At 41.1% G+C, this 19,439-nt stretch overlaps 1 protein-coding gene across 1 annotated transcript in view; it reads left to right on the forward strand.

The window, feature by feature from the left end:
• The window catches only part of ANKH (ANKH inorganic pyrophosphate transport regulator), a 181,239-nt gene that overhangs the window by 159,110 nt on the left and 2,690 nt on the right, over positions 1 to 19,439 (forward strand). The window contains exons 10-11 of the mRNA XM_089674835.1: positions 400 to 523; positions 11,964 to 12,063. Coding sequence (XP_089530961.1) covers positions 400 to 523; positions 11,964 to 12,063 — 224 coding nt within the window. The remainder of the gene's footprint in view (positions 1 to 399; positions 524 to 11,963; positions 12,064 to 19,439) is intronic.

The following is a 19,439-nucleotide window of genomic DNA, read 5'->3' on the forward strand; positions in this document are numbered from 1 at the left end:
CCCACACCATAACCCCCCTCCACCAAACTTTACACTTGGCGCAATGTAGTCAGGCAAGTACCGTTCTCCTGGCAACTGACAAATCCAGACACGGCCATCGGATTGCCAGACATAGAAGCATGAATCGTCACTCCAGAGAACACATCTCCACTGCTCTAGAGTCCAGTGGTGGCGTGCTTTACACCACTGCATCTGATGCTTTTGTTGTGCTAATCTGAAGACCACATGAAGTTTGGAGGTCTTTGGAGACTCAGTTGCATTGAAATCGTGTGAATCCATTAAAAAAGTTCTTATTTTGGAGCTTTTGCTTTTTTGTCTATACATACATTTTCATTAGCCAATCTAAATCTTTAATTGTATTTTGTTAACAAATACTTGTCTCTCTTTTACTTTATACAGTTACTGTGCGGGCCCACTTAACTGGCTGGCTAATGACACTGAAGAAGACGTTTGTCCTGGCACCCAGCTCTATTTTAAGAATTATCGTTCTAATCTCTAGTCTTATTATCTTGCCTTACATGGGGTAGGTTTTCTTTTTAACACAACAGAATGGAAAATGTTGACCTTTTGTACTAAGTTTAATCTAATTGCTAGATACATGCATAGAATTTGTATTATGGGATTCCTATATAATTCAGTAACCTTTCACCAGTTACACAGCATGTTATAAAGTTAATGTTTAGTCTCGAAGGATTGAGGCCTCATGACGTATTCCATACGTTTTCGATTTATAGATTAATTAGCAGGATTACGATAACTCTTTCCCAGCTTCTGAAAATGTCTTTTTTTCATAATATAATGTTGTATGTCTGCTGTGTATTTACATGCGTAAATTTTAAATTCAGCCAGAGTGTGATAAATGTGTGTATATATTGGGCTTGGGGAAAGAATAATGTAAATTGTGTATTCTATAGTTGTATATTCATACTGTAGCCATATGTTCAGAGTAGTTAATGAAAAAGCTGCATCATTCTGCAATCTATCTTTAGGTAAAAAAGGTACACACAACGCCACAATATAGTTTTGAAGGAGGCCACTGATACTCTATTATATGATTCTGTTATAATGTATATACAATACACAAACAGCTAGACAGTATTTGGAGCCATTACATGTTTTCTGCGCCGCACGATAAAATCACAAGTTCATATTTGCTCATTACATGGTATGCTTTATGTTTAGTAGTGTAGGAAAATGTTATTGCTCCACCCAGGGTGGAAATTAGCTTTCTTTAAAATCTAAATATATATATACAGTGGGGTAAAAAAGTATTTAGTCAGCCTCCAATTGTACAAGTTCTCCCACTTAAAAAGATGAGAGAAGCCTGTAATTGGCATCATAGGTAGACCTCAACTATGAGAGACAAAATGAGAAACAAATCCAGACAATCACATTGGCTGATTTGGAAAGAATTTATTTGCAATTTATGGTGGAAAATAAGTATTTGGTCACCCTACAAACAAGCAAGATTTCTGGCTCTCACAGACCTGTACCTTCTTCTTTAAGAGGCTCCTCTGTCCTGCACTCATTACCTGTATCAATGGCACCTGTTTGAACTTGTTATCAGTATAAAAGACACCTGTCCACAACCTCAAACAGTCACACTCCAAACTCCACTATGGTGAAGACTAAAGAGCTGTCGAAGGACACCAGAAACAAAATTGTAGACCTGCACCAGGCTGGGAAGACTGAATCTGCAATAAGCAAGCAGCTTGGTGTGAACAAATCAACTGTGGGAGCAATAATTAGAAAATGAAAGACATACAAGACCACTGATAATCTCCCTCGATCTGGGGCTCCACGCAAGATCTCACCCTGTGGGGTCAAAATGATCACAAGAATGGTGAGCAAAAATCCCAGGACCACACGGGGGGACCTAGTGAATGACCTGCAGAGAGCTGGGACCAACATAACAAAGGCTACCATCAGTAACACACTATGCCGCCAGGGACTCAGATCCTGCAGTGCCAGACATATCCCCCTGCTTAAGCCAGTACATGTCCGGGCCCGTCTGAAGTTTGCTAGAAAGCATTTGGATGATCCAGAAGAGGATTGGGAGAATGTCATATGGTCAGATGAAACCAAAATAGAACTGTTTGGTAGAAACACAACTCGTCGTGTTTGGAGGAGAGAGAATGCTGAGTTGCATCCAAAGAACACCATACCTACTGTGAAGCATGGGGGTGGCAACATCATGCTTTGGGGCTGTTTCTCCGCAAAGGGACCAGGACGACTGATCCATGTACAGGACAGAATGAATGGGGCCATGTATCGTGAGATTTTGAGTGCAAACCTCCTTCCATCAGCAAAGGCATTGAAGATGAAACGTGGCTGGGTCTTCCAACATGGCAATGATCCCAAACATACCGCCCGGGCAACCAAGGAGTGGCTTCGTAAGAAGCATTTCAAGGTCCTGGAGTGGCCTAGCCAGTCTCCAGATCTCAACCCCATAGAAAACCTTTGGAGGGAGTTGAAAGTCCGTGTTGCCCAGCGACAGCCCCAAAACATCACTGCTCTAGAGGAGATCTGCATGGAGGAATGGGCCAACATACCAGCAACAGTGTGTGCCAACCTTGTGAAGACTTACAGGAAACGTTTGACCTCTGTCATTGCCAACAAAAGGATATATAACAAAGTATTGAGATGAACTTTTGATATTGACCAAATACTTATTTTCCACCATAATTTACAAATAAATTCTTTCCAAATCAGCCAATGTGATTGTCTGGATTTTTTTTCTCATTTTGTCTCTCATAGGTGAGGTCTACTTATGATGCCAATTACAGGCCTCTCTCATCTTTTTAAGTGGGAGAACTTGCACAATTGGTGGCTGACTAAATACTTTTTTGCCCCACTGTGTATATATATATATATATATATATATATATATATATATATATATATATAATACATAGTCAGGTCCATAAATATTGGGACATCGACACAATTCTAACATTTTTGGCTCTATACACCACCACAATGGATTTGAAATGAAACGAACAAGATATGCTTTAACTGCAGACTGTCAGCTTTAATTTGAGGGTATCTACATCCAAATCAGGTGAACGGTGAAGGAATTACAACAGTTTGCATATGTGCCTCCCACTTGTTAAGGGACCAAAAGTAATAGGACAGAATAATAATCATAAATCAAACTTTCACTTTTTAATACTTGGTTGCAAATCCTTTGCAGTCAATTACAGCCTGAAGTCTGGAACGCATAGACATCACCAGACGTTGGGTTTCATCCCTGGTGATGCTCTGCCAGGCCTCTACTGCAACTGTCTTCAGTTCCTGCTTGTTCTTGGGGCATTTTCCCTTCAGTTTTGTCTTCAACAAGTGAAATGCATGCTCAATCGGATTCAGGTCAGGTGATTGACTTGGCCATTGCAGAACATTCCACTTCTTTCCGTTAAAAAACTCTTTGGTTGCTTTTGCAGTCTGCTTTGGGTCATTGTCCATCTGCACTGTGAAGGGGCGTCCAATGAGTTGTGAAGCATTTGGCTGAATATGAGCAGATAATATATAATGAGCAGATAACACTTCAGAATTCATCCGGCTGCTTTTGTCAGCAGTCACATCATCAATAAATACAAGAGAAGCAGTTCCATTGGCAGCCATACATGCCCACGCCATGACACTACCACCACCATGCTTCACTGATGAGGTGGTATGCTTAGGATCATGAGCAGTTCCTTTCCTTCTCCATACTCTTCTCTTCCCATCACTCTGGTACAAGTTGATCTCGGTCTCATCTGTCCATAGGATGTTGTTCCAGAACTGTGAAGGCTTTTTTACATTTCGTTTGGCAAACTCTAATCTGGCCTTCCTGTTTTTGAGTCTCACCAATGGTTTCCATCTTGTGGTGAACCCTCTGTATTCACTCTGGTGAACTCTTGATTGATTGTTGACTTTGACACACATACACCTACCTCCTGGAGAGTGTTCTTGATCTGGCCAACTGTTGTGAAGGGTGTTTTCTTCACCAGGGAAAGAATTCTTCGCTCATCCACCACAGTTGTTTTCCATGGTCTTCCGGGTCTTTTGGTGTTGCTGAGCTCACCGGTGCGTTCCTTCTTTTTAAGAATGTTCCAAACAGTTGTTTTGGCCACGCCTAAAGTTTTTGCTATCTCTCTGATGGGTTTATTTTGTTTTTTCAGCCTAATGATGGCTTGCTTCACTGATAGTGACAGCTCTTTGGATCTCATCTTGAGAGTTGACAGCAACAGATTCCAAATGCAAATAGCACACTTGAAATGAACTCTGGACCTTTTATCTGCTCATTGGAATTGGGATAATGAGGGAATAACACACACCTGGCCATGGAACAGCTGAGAAGCCAATTGTCCCATTACTTTTGGTCCCTTAACAAGTGGGAGGCACATATGCAAACTGTTGTAATTCCTACACCGTTCACCTGATTTGGATGTAAATACCCTCAAATTAAAGCTGACAGTCTGCAGTTAAAGCACATCTTGTTTGTTTCATTTCAAATCCATTGTGGTGGTGTATAGAGCCAAAAATGTTAGAATTGTGTCCATGTCCCAATATTTATGGACCTGACTGTATATACACACTCTATTGCCAAAAGTATTGGGACGTTGCCTTTACACGCACATGAATTTTAATGGCATCCCAGTCTTAGTCCGTAGGATTCAATTTAGAGTTGGCCCACCCTTTGCAGCTAGAACAGCTTGTACTCTTCTTGGAAGGCTGTCCACAAGGTTTAGGAGTGTCTATGGAAATGTTTGATCAACTTCCAGAAGCGCATTTGTGAGGTCAGGCACTAATGTTGGACAAGAAGGCCTGGCTCGCAGTCTCTGTTCTAATTCATCCCAAAGATGTTCTGTTGACTTGAGGTGAGGACTCTGTGTAGGCCAGTCAAGTTCCTCCACCCCAAACTGGGTCATCCATGTCTTTATGGACCTTGCTTTCTGCACTGGTACGCAGTCATGTTGGAACAGGAAGGGGCCATCCCCAAACTGTTCCCACAGAGTTGGGAGCATGAAATTGTCCAAAATGTCTTGGTATGCTGATGCTTTAAGAGTTCCCTTCACTGGAACTAAGGGGCCAAGCCCAACTCCTGAAAAACAACCCCACACCATAATCCCCCCTCCACCAAACTTTACGCTTGGCACAATGCTGTCAGGCAAGTACTGTTCTCCTGGTAACCGCCAAACCCGGACAAGTCCATCGAATTGCCAGACAGAGAAGGTTGACTTGTCACGTCAGAGAACATGTCTACACTGCTCTAGAGTCCAGTGGCGGGGTGCTTTACACCACTGTATCCAATGCTTTGCATTGCTCTTGGCGATGTAAGGCTTGGATGCAGCTGCTCAGCCATGGAAACCTATTCCATGAAGCTCTCTATGCACTGTTGTGCTAATCTGAAGACCACATGAAGTTTGGAGGTCTTTAGCAACTGACTGTACAGACAGTTGGCAACTTCTGCGCACTGTGCACTTCAGCATGCACTGACCCCGATGTGTCATTTTCTGTAGCCTACCACATCTTGGCTGAATTGCTGTTGTTCCCAGTTGCTTCCACTTTGTTATAATACCACTAGCAGTTGACCGTGGAATATGAACAGATTTGGGGGAGAGATGTCATCCTGCAATAGATAGAGGTCAGTTTTCCAGCCATATCCACCATGCACATTCCAGGTGTGGAAAACTGGCAGGCTGTCTTTCTGAGTCTACAGGAATGCTCCCTACACCCAGAGGTGTTCAAGGACAGTTCATTGCTGGGAGACCCCAGAAGGGGTTCTTCTGGCATTCACATTAAAAAAAAAAACTGTTTTGCATCCAGAACAAGAGACCCTCCAGCGTTGACAGTAGATGCCCTGCTGACTCTCTGGGATCAATTCTAACTGATCTATGTGTTGTCCCCATTTAGTTTCTACCATGCCTTTGTAGAATTGACATGACTACAGTGATTTTGGTGGCTCCAAACTGGCTAAGATGGACTTGGTTCTCAGACATTCTGAGCATGCTAGCAAAACCTTCTTGGCCTTTACTGGACCGACCAAACATTCTGTCATGAGATCTACCACCCTGCTTCTCAGTCGCTGGCTTTAATGACATTGCTGTTGAGGCCCAGGTCATAAGGGAGAGGATTGTCTCTGAATCGATTATTTCCATGCTTCTTAAGGCAAGTACAGTTGTGGCCAAAATTATTCAACCCCCACTGAAATTGAGTGTTTTGGCCAGTTTGACATTGCTTTTGATCATTCAGTCATCTTGCTTACATTTACATTAAAGAGGCACTTGTAGGTCAGACAAATATAACATAACAGTTATAATGAAATAACCACAAATGTCTTTTCTGTGCTCACAGCATTATCAGTTTTATTCAACCCCCAAGTGACATTCAATCTTAGTACTTAGTACAGCATCCTTTTACAGTTATAACAGCTTTTAAACGTGAAGCATAGCTTGACACAAGTGTCTTGCAGCGATCTACGGGTATCTTCGCCCATTCTTCATGGGCAAAGGCCTCCAGTTCAGTCACATTCTTAGGCTTGCGCACTGCAACTGCTTTCTTTAAGTCCCACCAGAGGTTCTCAATCGGATTTAAGTCTGGTGACTGCGATGGCCACTCCAAAATGTTCCAGCCTTTCCTCTGCAACCATGCTCTAGTGGACTTGGAGGTATGCTTGGGATCATTGTCCTGTTGAAAGGTCCAACGTCTCCCAAGCCTCAGGTGTGTGACGGACTGCATCACGTTTCCATCCAATATCTCCTGGTACTGAAGAGAATTCATGGTACCTTGCACACGCTGAAGCTTCCCTGTACCTGCAGAAGCAAAACAGCCCCAAAGCATGATTGACCCTCCACCATGCTTCACAGTAGGCAAGGTGTTCTTTTCATCATAGGCCTTGTTCTTCCTCCTCCAAACATAGCGTTGATCCATGGGCCCAAACAGTTCTAATTTTGTTTCATCAGTCCACAGAACACTATCCCACAACTTTTGTGGTTTGTCCACATGGCTTTTGGCATACTGCAGTCGACTCTTCTTATTCTTTGGAGACAGCAAGGGGGTACGCCTGGGAGTTCTGGCACGGAGGCCTTCATTACGCAGTGTGCGTCTTATTGTCTGGGCTGAAACTTCTGTACCCACATCTGACAAATCTTTTCTCAGTTCCTCAGCAGTCACACGGGGACTTCTCTCCACTCTACGCTTCAGGTAGCGCACAGCAGTCGAAGTCAGCATCTTCTTTCTGCCACGACCAGGTAGCGTTTCAACAGTGCCCTTTGCCTTGAATTTGCGAATGATGCTTCCTAAGGTGTCTCTTGGTATGTTTAACATCTTTGCAATCTTCTTATAGCCATTGCCCTTCCTGTGAAGAGAAATCACCTCTTCTCTTGTCTTCCTGGACCATTCTCTTGCCTTCACCATGTTTGTAACCACACCAGTAAATGTCTAGAAGGAGCTGAGTATCACAGTCATTTTAAAGCTGCCTAATTGGTGCTTATTATGCTTGATTGCTGCTCGGTGACATCCACAGGTGTTTTCAATACCTGATGGAAAGCACCTGTATGAACCTCTGTTCTTCAGAGTGGTAGTCTTTAAGGGGTTGAATAATTGTGGCAATGAAGAAACCACATAAGAACCATTTACTACTGTATTACATAAACAATTGATGTCATTTTAGTTGCATTTGGGTAGTTACAACGTCCTTGTAGGATTTGATTCTGAATACAATTCCAAATGTACACTATAGTCCCTAAACCCCTTTACAGCATTGGGGGTTGAATAATTTTGGCCACAACTGTAGGACTGCTTCTCCTAAGGTATGTCACCGTACTTGGAAGGTATATTTCCATTGGTGTGAGCAGAGGAACCTTAACCCTCACTGTTATTCTATGGGTCATTTACTTGACTTCCTACAGGCAGGGATGGATTAGATTTTTGCCTTGAGTACTCTGAAATGTCAGGTCTCAGCCTAGGCCATTTTATTCCAGAGGCCCCAGCCTCTAACTCTTTGATGATGACTTTCGTTCAAGGTGTCGCTCATATCGCTCCAGCCCGTCAGAGACCATTGACCTTTAGTACTTTTGGTCCTCAAAAAGCTGCCATTTGACCCTACTCACCATTGGAAAATTGAACAAATGTTGCAAACACAAAATAAAATTGTACAAAACTCTACTAGTGTATGGTCAGCTTAAAGGAAACAGATTTCTAGAAATGTTTTATAAAGGTTAGTACTCAAGCAGTTAAGGAGAAATTTAAATTAAACTTTTAAATACATAGTTAAAATCCTGTTTCTACCAAAAAAATGTATAATTTTGTTCAGCTGCTTTTGTGATTCACCCATTTCTGCCACAAATTATTGGTTTAGCTTTGCTCCAGTTTGCTTATTGGGCAATGAATCAGCATCATCAGCTTTGTCCAATAAGCAGTGAGGTGATTTAGGAAGTAGTAAAGCTAAACTAATAACTAAGTGATCATTCTTATTGTGTAGTGAGGGGCAGAAGTGTGTGATTTCGCAAGACTGGCTGAACAGAACTGCAAAGCCTTTGGCAGTAGATATACAGTGCCTTGAAAACATATTCATACCACTTGAAATTTTCCACATTTCGTCATGTTACAACCAAAATTGTAAATGTATTTTATTGATTTTATATGATAGATCAACACAAAGTGGCACATAATAGTGAAGTGGAAGGAAAATGATAAATGGTTTTCAAAATGTTTTACAAATAAATATCTGAAAAGTGTGGCATGCATTTGTGTTCAGCCTGCTGTCCTGCTGTAAGGTGAACCTCTGTCCCAGACTTAAGCTTTATGCAGACTCATAACAGGTTTTCTTTCAAAATTGCCCTGTATTTGGTTCCATCCATCTTCCCAGCAACTCTGACCAGCTTCCCTGTCCCTGCTGAAAAAATGCATTCTCACAACATGATGCTGCCACCACCATGTTTCACGGTGGGGATGGTGTGTTCAGGGTGGTGTGCATTGTTAGTTTTTTGCCAATTTTGGTCTCATCTGACCAGAGCACCTTCTTCCACGTTTGCTGTGTCCCCCACATTGCTTATCGCAAACTGTAAACGGGACTTCTTATGGCTTTCTTTCAACAATGGCTTTCTTCTTGCCACTCTTCCATAAAGGCCAGATTTGTGGCATGCAAGACTAATAGTTGTCCTGTGACCAGATTCTCCCACCTTAGCTGTAGCTTTCTCCTTCTCCTCCAGAGTTACCATGGGCCTCTTGGCTGCTTCTCTGATTAATGCTCTCCTTGCCCTGCCTGTCAATTTAGGTGGACGGCCATGTCTTGGTAGGTTTGCAGTTGTACTCTTTTCATGTTCGGATGATGGATTGTACAGTGCTCCATGAGATATTTAAAGCTTGCAATATTTTTTTATAACCTAATCCTGCTTTAAACTTCTCCACACCTTTATCCCTGACCTGCCTGGTGTGTTCATTGGCCTTCATGATACTGTTTGTTCATTAATGTTCTTTAACAAACCTCTGAGGGCTTCACAGAACACCTGTATTTACACAGAGATTAAATTACACACAGGTGGACTTTGTTTACTAATTAGGTGACTTCTGAAGGCAATTGGTTCTACTAGATTTTAGTTAGGGGTATCAGAGTAAAAGGGGGTTGAATACAAATGCACCCCACACTTTTCAGATATTTATTTAGAAAAAAAAATGTAAAACCATTTATCATTTTCCTTTCACTTCACTATTATGTGCCACTTTGTGTTGGTCTATTATACTGATTACAAAAGGATCCAAGTGAAACATATTCATTCATTTAAATTTTATCCATTAGTTTTTAAACCTTTTTTTGGCCGAATATTTGTAAAATATACACTTATCATACTGAAAAGTTTGGAGACCTCTGCTTCAGTACGTAAAATCTTCTGATCTTTTTTTTTTTTTACATTAGCTGTTAAGCAAAAAAATACCCATGCCAAAAAGTAGACACTTGCCAGTAGATGAGGGTTCATTTCTCTGTGAATTTCCACACTGCATTTAGTTCAAAATGAACTCTTTCAATGTAAACTTTGTGGTCACCAAACAATGACCATTGTTCAGGAAACACTGAAGCTTGTTTGATAGAGAACACAGTGAATAGAACACTTGCTTATTTGAACTGAAATGTTCAGTAGAACATGAGACCTTGTGTAATGTGCACTTTTGTGTTTGAGGAGTGATGTCCTCCTTGTTAATGAACTTTGAAAACTGGAAGTGTAGTAAAAGCTGAAATGTGTCAGGTATTGCACTTTGCAGTTCGGCCATCCCTGTGAGAGATCATGTGCAGTATGTGTGTATATTCGTTCATGTATGTTTAACTGTACATTTATGTAGTATGTAAAAATTACTTTGTGGGGACTCATTCACACCGGCTGCCACATTATACCATGGCCCCTGGCATATACTATGAAGGGAGTAATGCAGATGCGATTTAATGATGCACTGCACTGTTTACTTTTGTACAACTTTATTGCAGTGTCACAAAATTACATTTAATTTGTCTTTATGTAATGCAGCACATTATAATGTGGTACATTGATTTACAACATGCTGTCCTAAAATAAAAAGTAGAACACGTCATCCATTGCCTTTTTTAGAACTGGGCAAATTTACCTGGTGCAGCCCAACACACAAGATGTGAATTGGCCCTAAGTGTAGGTAAATGTATATGAAGATGTTTGTAGGCCAGAGTAAGTGTGTGTAATTGTATGTATAATTGTGACTATGTACTGTATATGCATGGTTCTGTGACTGCATGTAGGCCGTCCTGTTTTACAATTTTCCTTGAAATACTTTACTGTTAAGTCAAAATAGAAATACCCACATCAAGTTCTTCTCTAATCACTGACTGTATCAACAATGGGACATAGTTGAGCATTAACTGATTTGAGATCAAACATACATACATTGGAGTTACCCCAAAACTCCCTATAGTGCGTGCCATATAAACAATCCAGATAAAATAAACCAAAGCATCAAACATGTATTTTCTCTTATGATGTGAATCAAGCTGAGCTTTTCCTTGTTACATAGTTAGGGCTCGTTCACACTAGGCTGTTTTGCCAACGCTTGCCAAACGCCCCTATAGCGTTTGGCAAGCGTTGGTCCGGCGTTTGCGGAGCGTTTTTTAACACTCAGCAAACGCTCCGCAAAAGCCGCATGCGCGGTTTAGCGGCGGTTGCTAGGCGTTTGCCGAGCGTTAATAACGCCCCACAAACGCCTATAATGCAGTTTGAGTGGTGTTACCGCTCCACAAACGCCCCGCAACCGCACCGCAAACGCCGGCCGGGCGTTTGCGGAGCGGCACCATAGACGAGAATAGGAGGCTTCAAAGCCTCCTGACTCGTCCAGAGGCGTCCGTTTTGCCGCGACGCAACGCAAACGCTCCCGTTAGAACAGCACCATGTGCTGTAATGTGCAGAATTGGCAGAGGCGTTTGGGAAGCGGTAAAAACGCTTCCCAAACGCCTCTCTGCCGCCTGCACACAAGGCTAGTGTGAACGTAGCCTTACATAGTTAGTCTGGCTGAAAAAAGACAAAAGTCCATCCAGTTCAGCCGTAGAAAAAAAAAAAAAGTTATAATCCTATACCCACAGTTGATCCAGAGGAAGGCAAAAAAACCCCAGCAAAACACAATCCAAAAAATTCCTTCCTGATCCCGAGAGGCAATTGGATATTCCCTGGATCAACTTTACCTATAAATGTTAGTATCCATTTATATTGTGTGTATCTAAGAAACAATATTGACATTAACTTCAATAATATTTTACACAAAGGCTGAAATCATTCTTTAATTAAAATAACATTTGCATAATCTGTAATACCAGATATACAGAAACCTTACCATTTCCGTATGTATTTTACTAGATAATAAGACTTGTTATTATTGTTCATTGTTTATTGGTGACCTGTTAGTGGCACACAGTGGAGGTATATTCTTGTGTGTTTATGTGATTTGTGTTTATTTCTTGTACACAGGGTTCATGGAGCCACATTAGGTGTAGGATCCCTCCTCGCTGGCTTTGTAGGAGAGTCCACCATGGTTGCTATTGCGTCTATTTACGTATATCGAAAACAGGTAAAAGAAACTCGCACTGTAGACCATCTCAGATCATTTCTTAGGCTTACTGTGTGATATTATTAATTAACAATAAAGTGAACCCGATCTGCCCTAATTTATTTCTAAGGTAACAAAGATTGCTGAAGTGAAATCATCCTGGAGTACTTTCAAATACCTGTAGTATTCATGTAGACAATCCCTCTGTTCCTGTAAAACAATTTTGGATCTGATGTGCACGATGTGCATGGGATCCTGACTTCAGCAGCAGATTTAAATACACTAATGAATTGAAACCAAACTCCAGCTAACACCTTGTAAGCATTAGCTCCTGCTGATGTCAATCAAATCCTGTGAGGAGGGAGCAGGGGGTGGAGCTGAGCTGCATGGTGTGTGTCAATAGATACACACAGCCCGGCTCAGGATCATGCCCACATGTCTGCTCCCACAGCAAGCGCTTGCTGTGGGGGCAGATACAGAAGAAGAGGAGTGGACAGTGCTGTTGGGGGACCCCAGAAGAGGAGGTTCAAGGCCACTCTGTTGCAGAGCATGTAAGTATAAAATGTTTGTTATTTTGATTTTTTAAAAAAACGTTGACTTTAGAATCATTTTAAACAGTATTTGCTAATTGTTTCACCTGTTTTTCTTAATAGTTGTCTTCCACATTGTTAACTGAGGTTCATCATTCTTAGCAGTTTCCCCTAATGGCATTGCCTGGCCTCAGGGGCGGACTGACAACTCATGGGGCCCCCAGGCAATAGGGGATCATAGGGCCCCTGTGTCCTAGCCCAAACTCTAAAAAGCCTATGAAAAAAGTACCAGGGGCATCTCATGGGGCCCCCTACTGCCCCGGGCCCTCCGGCAGTGCCCGAGTTTCCAAATGGTCAGTCCACCCCTGCCTGGCCTACTCTGGCACACCAGGTTGTTCCTCAGTGACCTGTCCTTGGCTTTGGCAATATCCATGTTGGTTTTCTACTTCTAATATTCTTGTAGTAAGATCTCCACTTTGTTAAATGTCACTGGTGCCCACTTCTTAGACTGCTTTTAGATGTTCCTTTTGTCTCTTTAGTTCTGCATCCCCATGCCCCTCAGTGCATGATAAAGAAAACAAGAGTTTTCTACTTACAGTAAAATCTTTTCCTTGAAGTCCATTGACAGATCTCCTATGTTATTGGTTGTATGTACTGCTTGCTCACAAAACTGAGAAATGAGGTGTGGAGGCGGGGTTATACAGGGGCTGGCTTAATGGATTTTGTTTGCCAGGGTCCCAACCTCCTGTATAACCTATCCTGGTTTCACAGGAGACACTGAGAGCAGCGGGAGCTATGAGCTGCCTCTGCTGTCAACCAGATCCTGTGATGAGGAAGCTGGGAGCATGGCCAAGCTGTCTATGGACACACACAGCCTAGCTAGGGAGTGCACATGCATGGGATCCCCCGTAGCTGCCAACTTGCTGCCAAGAAGGAAGAACAGAGAATGCTGGCAGGAGACTTCCAAAACGGGGGTAAGGGACCGCTCTGTGCAATATATTGTTACTGATTTTGTAGCAAACACATCCATTAAAAATCTGGATAAGGATCATCTACTTACAAAACTAGGAAAGATTAGAGAACTACTTTCAGATCTTTGTTCATATATTGCTGCTATAGTTACTTGTCTCACAATTTCCTTTCAGTCACCATACTTGTTTTCAAGGTGTAATTACTTATCTGATAAACTACTCTGTCATTTAGGAAATGTGAGCTTGCTAATTTAAGTCAATGGTAAAAGATATCTTTTGTTGAGATAAAACTATTGTAAAAAGTTCAAAAAGATGTTCAACTAAGGCTGCAATCACGCTGGGCGTTTTAATAACACTGGTAACGTTAGCTGTCTAAAGTGATGTTAAAAACATGCGTTTTTCAGCGTTTTGGTATTAGCGTTTAGTGGCGTTTTGCTGAATTTTTTCGCATTTGCATTTTTTAGCGTTTTTTTAATCCAAAAATTCTTTTTTGGTCAAAAACAGTCCAAAATCGCTGGTTTGCCGCAATTTACCGCATTTTACTGTGTTTTTCAGTGTTAGAGCGTTTTTACAGCTAAAACACTCCTCTAGAAACCCACTAGTCCTGGGGTTATTTCCAGCCGAAAAAACGCCCCTGCCAAAAAACGTTGATTACAGTCTGTGTGTGCATGGACACATAGGATAACATGCTGGGGGTTTACTGGCTGTAGAAACAAATGTCAAAAGCCAAAAACAGCCGCTGTAAAAACGTCCAGTGTGCATGAGGACTTCTACTAACTGAAATGCCTAATTTCTGATGTCGCCTATCACCCTTTACTTTAAAATGATAGTACTGCAGGTACTTCATATAATTATCTTTGATTCATTTATTATATGGATACATGTAATAAAAAAAATCCCTTAACACTCTTCCTATCTTCTAATTACTTTTTGCCCCCTTGAGAAAAAGTGTTACGTTTACGTCATCTGGCATACATACTTTTTATATTATATTTGTTTTACTCTTCTCAACTCCTAACCTCTTTTCGAATTTCTCTTTTACGAAAAGTCCCTAGGACTAAACCTTACCATTTCTCAAAATGGGTCCAGTGATACAAAATCTATCCTCTTAAGATCAATCACCTCAGCCTTATATATTATATCTCAACGTTTTCTATAACCCCAATTCCAAAAAATTTGGGACAATTTGTAAAATCAACAGAATGTAATGATTTGCAAATCTCATAAACATATATTTTATTCATAATAGAAATCAGAAAACATGTCAAATGTATAAATGAAAAAATGTACTATTTTCTGAAAAAAAAATAAGGTAATTTTTAAATTAATGGTAACAACATGTCTCAAAAAAGTTGGGACAGGGCAACGAAAAGCTGGCAAAGTAAGTGTTACTAACAAGGAAGAGCTGGAAGAATATTTTACAACTAAGTAGGTTGATTGGCAACAGGTCAGTAACATGATTGGGTATAAAAAGAGCATCTTAGAGAGTCAGAGTGTCTCGGAAGTAAAGATGGTTAGGGGTTCACCAACCTGGGAGAAGCTGTATCTAAAATTGATCAGTTACAGTATAATGTTCCTCAATTTAAGATTGCAGACTTTAAATTTATCATCTACAGTACATCATCAAAAGATTTAGAGAATCTGGAGAAATTTCTGTGCACAGGGGACAAGTGCGAAATGAAATAAAGGATGCCCATGATCTTTGAGCCCTCAGGTGGCACTGCATTAAAAACAGGAATGATTCTGTGATGGACATCATTGCATGGGCTCAGGAATACTCCAAAAATGACTGTTTATGAACACAGTTTGCCGTGCCATCCAAAACTGCAAGGTAAAGCTGTAGGCATCTTCTCTAGGCAAAGCTCATTTAAAATGGTCCGTTGCAAAGTGGAAAACTGTTCTGTAGTCAGATGGATCAAAGTTTGACATTCTTTTTGGAAGCCATGGGACCTTCCAGCTTGTTGTCAGGGCTCAGTTCAAAAGCCTGCATCTCTGATAGTATGGGGGTGTATTAGTGTATATGCAATGGGCAGCTTACACATCTGGAAAGGTATCATCAATGCTGAAAGATATAGCCAGGTTTTAGAGCAGTATATGCTCAGGCAAAAATGGGACAACATTCCCTACAAAAACTCCAATAACCGGTCTCCTCAGTTCCCAGATATTTACAGAGTGTAGTTAAAAGAAGAGGGGGTGCTACACCATGTCCCAACTTTTTTGGCATTGGGGTTGTACTTTGCCAGCTTTTTGTTGCCCTGTCCCAACTTTTTTGAGACGTGTTGCTGTCATCAATTTCAATATGACATTATCTTTTTCTTAAAATGATACATTCTCAGTTTAAACATACAATTTGTTTTCTATTGTGAATAAAATATGGGTTTATAACATTGCATTCTGTTTTTATGTAGATTTTACACAGCATTCCAACTTTTTGGGGAATTGGGGTTGTATTAACATGAGACAGTCATATGTTGTGTTTGGTTGAATCGTATACAGATAAAAAATGATAATTTCTGTGATAACAGAAAATCATACTGTGGTAATAATTGTGACATTGGAAGCCCTTTCTGATTAACTTATATGTCTTGGTAAATGAAGATTGTTAAATCATTTAGTATGAACAAATATAATGTGCAGCTGCACTCATTTTCCACAGAGCTTAGTGAATGTGGTGAAGCTCTGCTGATTCCCATCATCCAATCATGTGTAAGCAAAAATGCTGTTTTTTATTTCACTTGCATCTGATTGGGTATTCTTTACAGAGAGAAGCTTACATAGTTAGTCTGGCTGGAAAAAGACAAAAGTGCATCCTGTTCAACCATTAAAAAAAAAAGAAGTTATAATCCTGTACCCAGATAAGGTTCAAAGCTTCACACAAAGCTTCATTATCCTCTGTGGAAAATGAGTGCAGCTGCACCTCCTAAGTCGGTTTACCTTTAGTAAATCAACCCCATAATTTCTCCTGAGGTTCATATGGCCCGGCCAAAGTGATATTGGGCACAAGTGACAACTGCAATAAGATTTGGATGAATATAGGAGCCCCTCTTTATTTTTGAGACTGCATGATGCATATTTACAATATAAACAATGAATGTGACTGTTACCAGAGATTCACTGGTGGTCAGGGATGGACTGACCATTTGGAAACTCGGACACTGCCTGTGGGCCCGGGGTCAGTAGGGGGCCCCGTGAAATGCCCCTGGTACCTTTTTCATAGGCTTTTTTGAGTTTGGGCAAGGACACAGGGGCCCAATGATCCCTTATTGTCCGGGGGCCCCAAGAGTTGTCAGTCCGCCCCTGCTGGTGGTGCTTTGTTTTAATGCAAATATGTGACCACATGACCTCAAACCCTTTGGCTCATCCCCCCTTTCTCTGTGGCTGGTAGACATATTGATACATAGCTAGTCTGGTTGAAATAGAGCACGAGACCATCCAGTTCTACCAATATATGTATGACCAAACCAATATATGTGTGTCGGAGGAAGATCTGCCTTGCAATGTCACAATCTAAATCTGACAGACAGAGGCATATCGGGGGGCCAGTAATAATGGAGAAATTTCAGTGCCAGTCAGAAAGTGTAGTCAGTCATCCACCAGAAATACAGTAGACAAGAGGTCACTGGCAGGATCAACAGGTAAAAAGAATGAAATAGAAGTGGAGCTGAGCTATATGGATTGTGTTTATTTTACAGTACTGTATGTACTATGCACAAACTCATTTGAGATGTTTCCTGGAGATACACTTTAAGTTTCACACACACCAGCCACTCTATAGGGAACTGATGTAGTGTTTATATCAGCTTGGCTGATTTCCAGGCACATCTCTACACCCTGTGCTCGTATGAGTGTTCCTCCAGGGAGAGGAAGACAGGAAGCAGGATCTCTGTCAAGCCGGCCTGTTTTATCCTTGAAGCCTTAAAGTATAAAAGATAAAAAAAAAAATATTCATGCAGCTGCAATCCTTTATATCTTACAATCATTTGAGTTGCTGAATAGGAGATGACTTTATATTGTGTGCCCTATAACCAGTTGCTATTGTATGACATTGGACCAATTACATGTGTTTTGCTTAAGGGTATCCTAACTTAAAAACAAAAAATATATTATATTGCAACTTCCCAGTCCTTAGATGTGGTGGCTGACTGTATTAAAGTGTTACTAAACCCACAACAGTCAAATCAGTCTGTATATGCAGCAAAGCACGCTTGTTATACTTATTGTGGAACCTAAGGGGTTAATCCTCCACACTGTGTAAAAAGGCTGTTTGATCCTGTTTTCTCTGATCCTATCCTTCTTTTACTGTCCCCAATCCATCTGCTGATAGTACAGAGCTCTAGGAGTCACTCTTCACATGCCCAGTTTAGTGTGTATGGCTAGAGAGGGTTTTTTTTCTTTGGGAGGGTGCATTTGATCAGCACAGGGCCAATTAGCACTGTCCAGAGGGTCAGGGGTCATGCAGCCTCATAGGACAGTCAGAGGAGATTGAAAATTCCTCTTGCAAGCTTTAACTAGTGCCCAGCTGGACACTGATAGAAGTCACAAGACTGCTATATACTGCTGATGAGAAAAGGTATTTAGCAGTTTATATGTGCTAAAATAATTGCATTTGCATGTTCTGTGTACTGTGGGAGACCCGCTATAGTGAATGCAGGGTCCTGGGTTTAGTAACACTTTAATCCTGTTTTTGTTTTTTGGTTCAACCCAATGGACTGGATGAAAAAAAAAAAAAAACAACGGAGTAGCTAGCTGTACTAACTATGCTAGCTTTCACTACTAAAGTACCCCATCACTTCATAAAATAGCTTATGCAGCATTTTAGTAGTGTTTTTAGTGAATTGCAAAAATATTTTTGAAAAAAGCAAAGAGGTATTTTACCGGGGATCTTAACCCCTTCACACCTAAGGGTAAAACAAATCTAAATGCCTAAGCACAATTCTGCAACGTTGACATGTGTAAGTAAAACCGTGCATATCATCACAACTACTTTGTACATCCAGGCGGATTATGCCTTGTTTTTTTCAGGACAAATTGGGCTTTCATTTGGTGGTAAATGGTAATGGATAGCTCCTAATTTATTTTTATTATCAAAGGAAAACTGGCCCAAAATAGTAAAAAAAAAATTGTTTTTTTTAATTTAGCTCTGTGTTTCTTTTTACGACCATAACCTAGCTCCATAGAACAACCCAAAATAAATTCTCCAGCTCCTGACGATCGCAGCGATACCATATATGTGTGTTATTTGATGTTTGTACCCGTAGTACAGCCCAGAAACAATAGTGCACATTTTGTTTTGTCTTTTTTTTTTTTACCTAAAACACACTGACACTGACATTAACGCAAACGGTCACTGATACCAATTTTTTTAAAACCCTGACCTTTGACGTTGACCTTTGACCCTAACACTAACCCTGGCACTGAACTAGATCCAACCTTGATCTAGGTATTTTTCTTTTTCTTTTTTTTTTTTTTAATCTCTCTATGCCAGGAGATAGATAGATAAAATGTATCTCTCTTCTCCATTCATAGAGAGAGAAAAAACAAGGAGGCTGGGCTGCACAGGGACTGATCACTGTGATAGCCAATCAGAGGCTATCACAGCGATCATGTGACCTGGAATGGGGAGTCCCAGGTCCCGATCCTTAGAACGGGACCCGGGGCTCTCAGTGGCACTGCGGTCTCTGTGCTGGGAGCGCGCCGAGAGGCGCGCTCCCAGCACAAAGACAGGTACACAAATATGCGGCCCCACAGAAAAAAGCCCAGTTCCGTGAGGTCGCATATTGGTGTGACATTGGCGTCATACCGCTTTGGCGGTCATACACCGCATTGGCGTCATACCGCTTTGTAAATGGAGTCCATTATTCATTTTTTTTTTTATCAGATTGATATGTGTTCCACT

The sequence above is a fragment of the Staurois parvus genome, unplaced genomic scaffold (genome assembly GCF_062004578.1).
Source record: "Staurois parvus isolate SC_StPar_1 unplaced genomic scaffold, SC_StPar_1.0 ptg000153l, whole genome shotgun sequence".
NCBI classification, from domain to species: Eukaryota; Metazoa; Chordata; class Amphibia; order Anura; family Ranidae; genus Staurois; species Staurois parvus.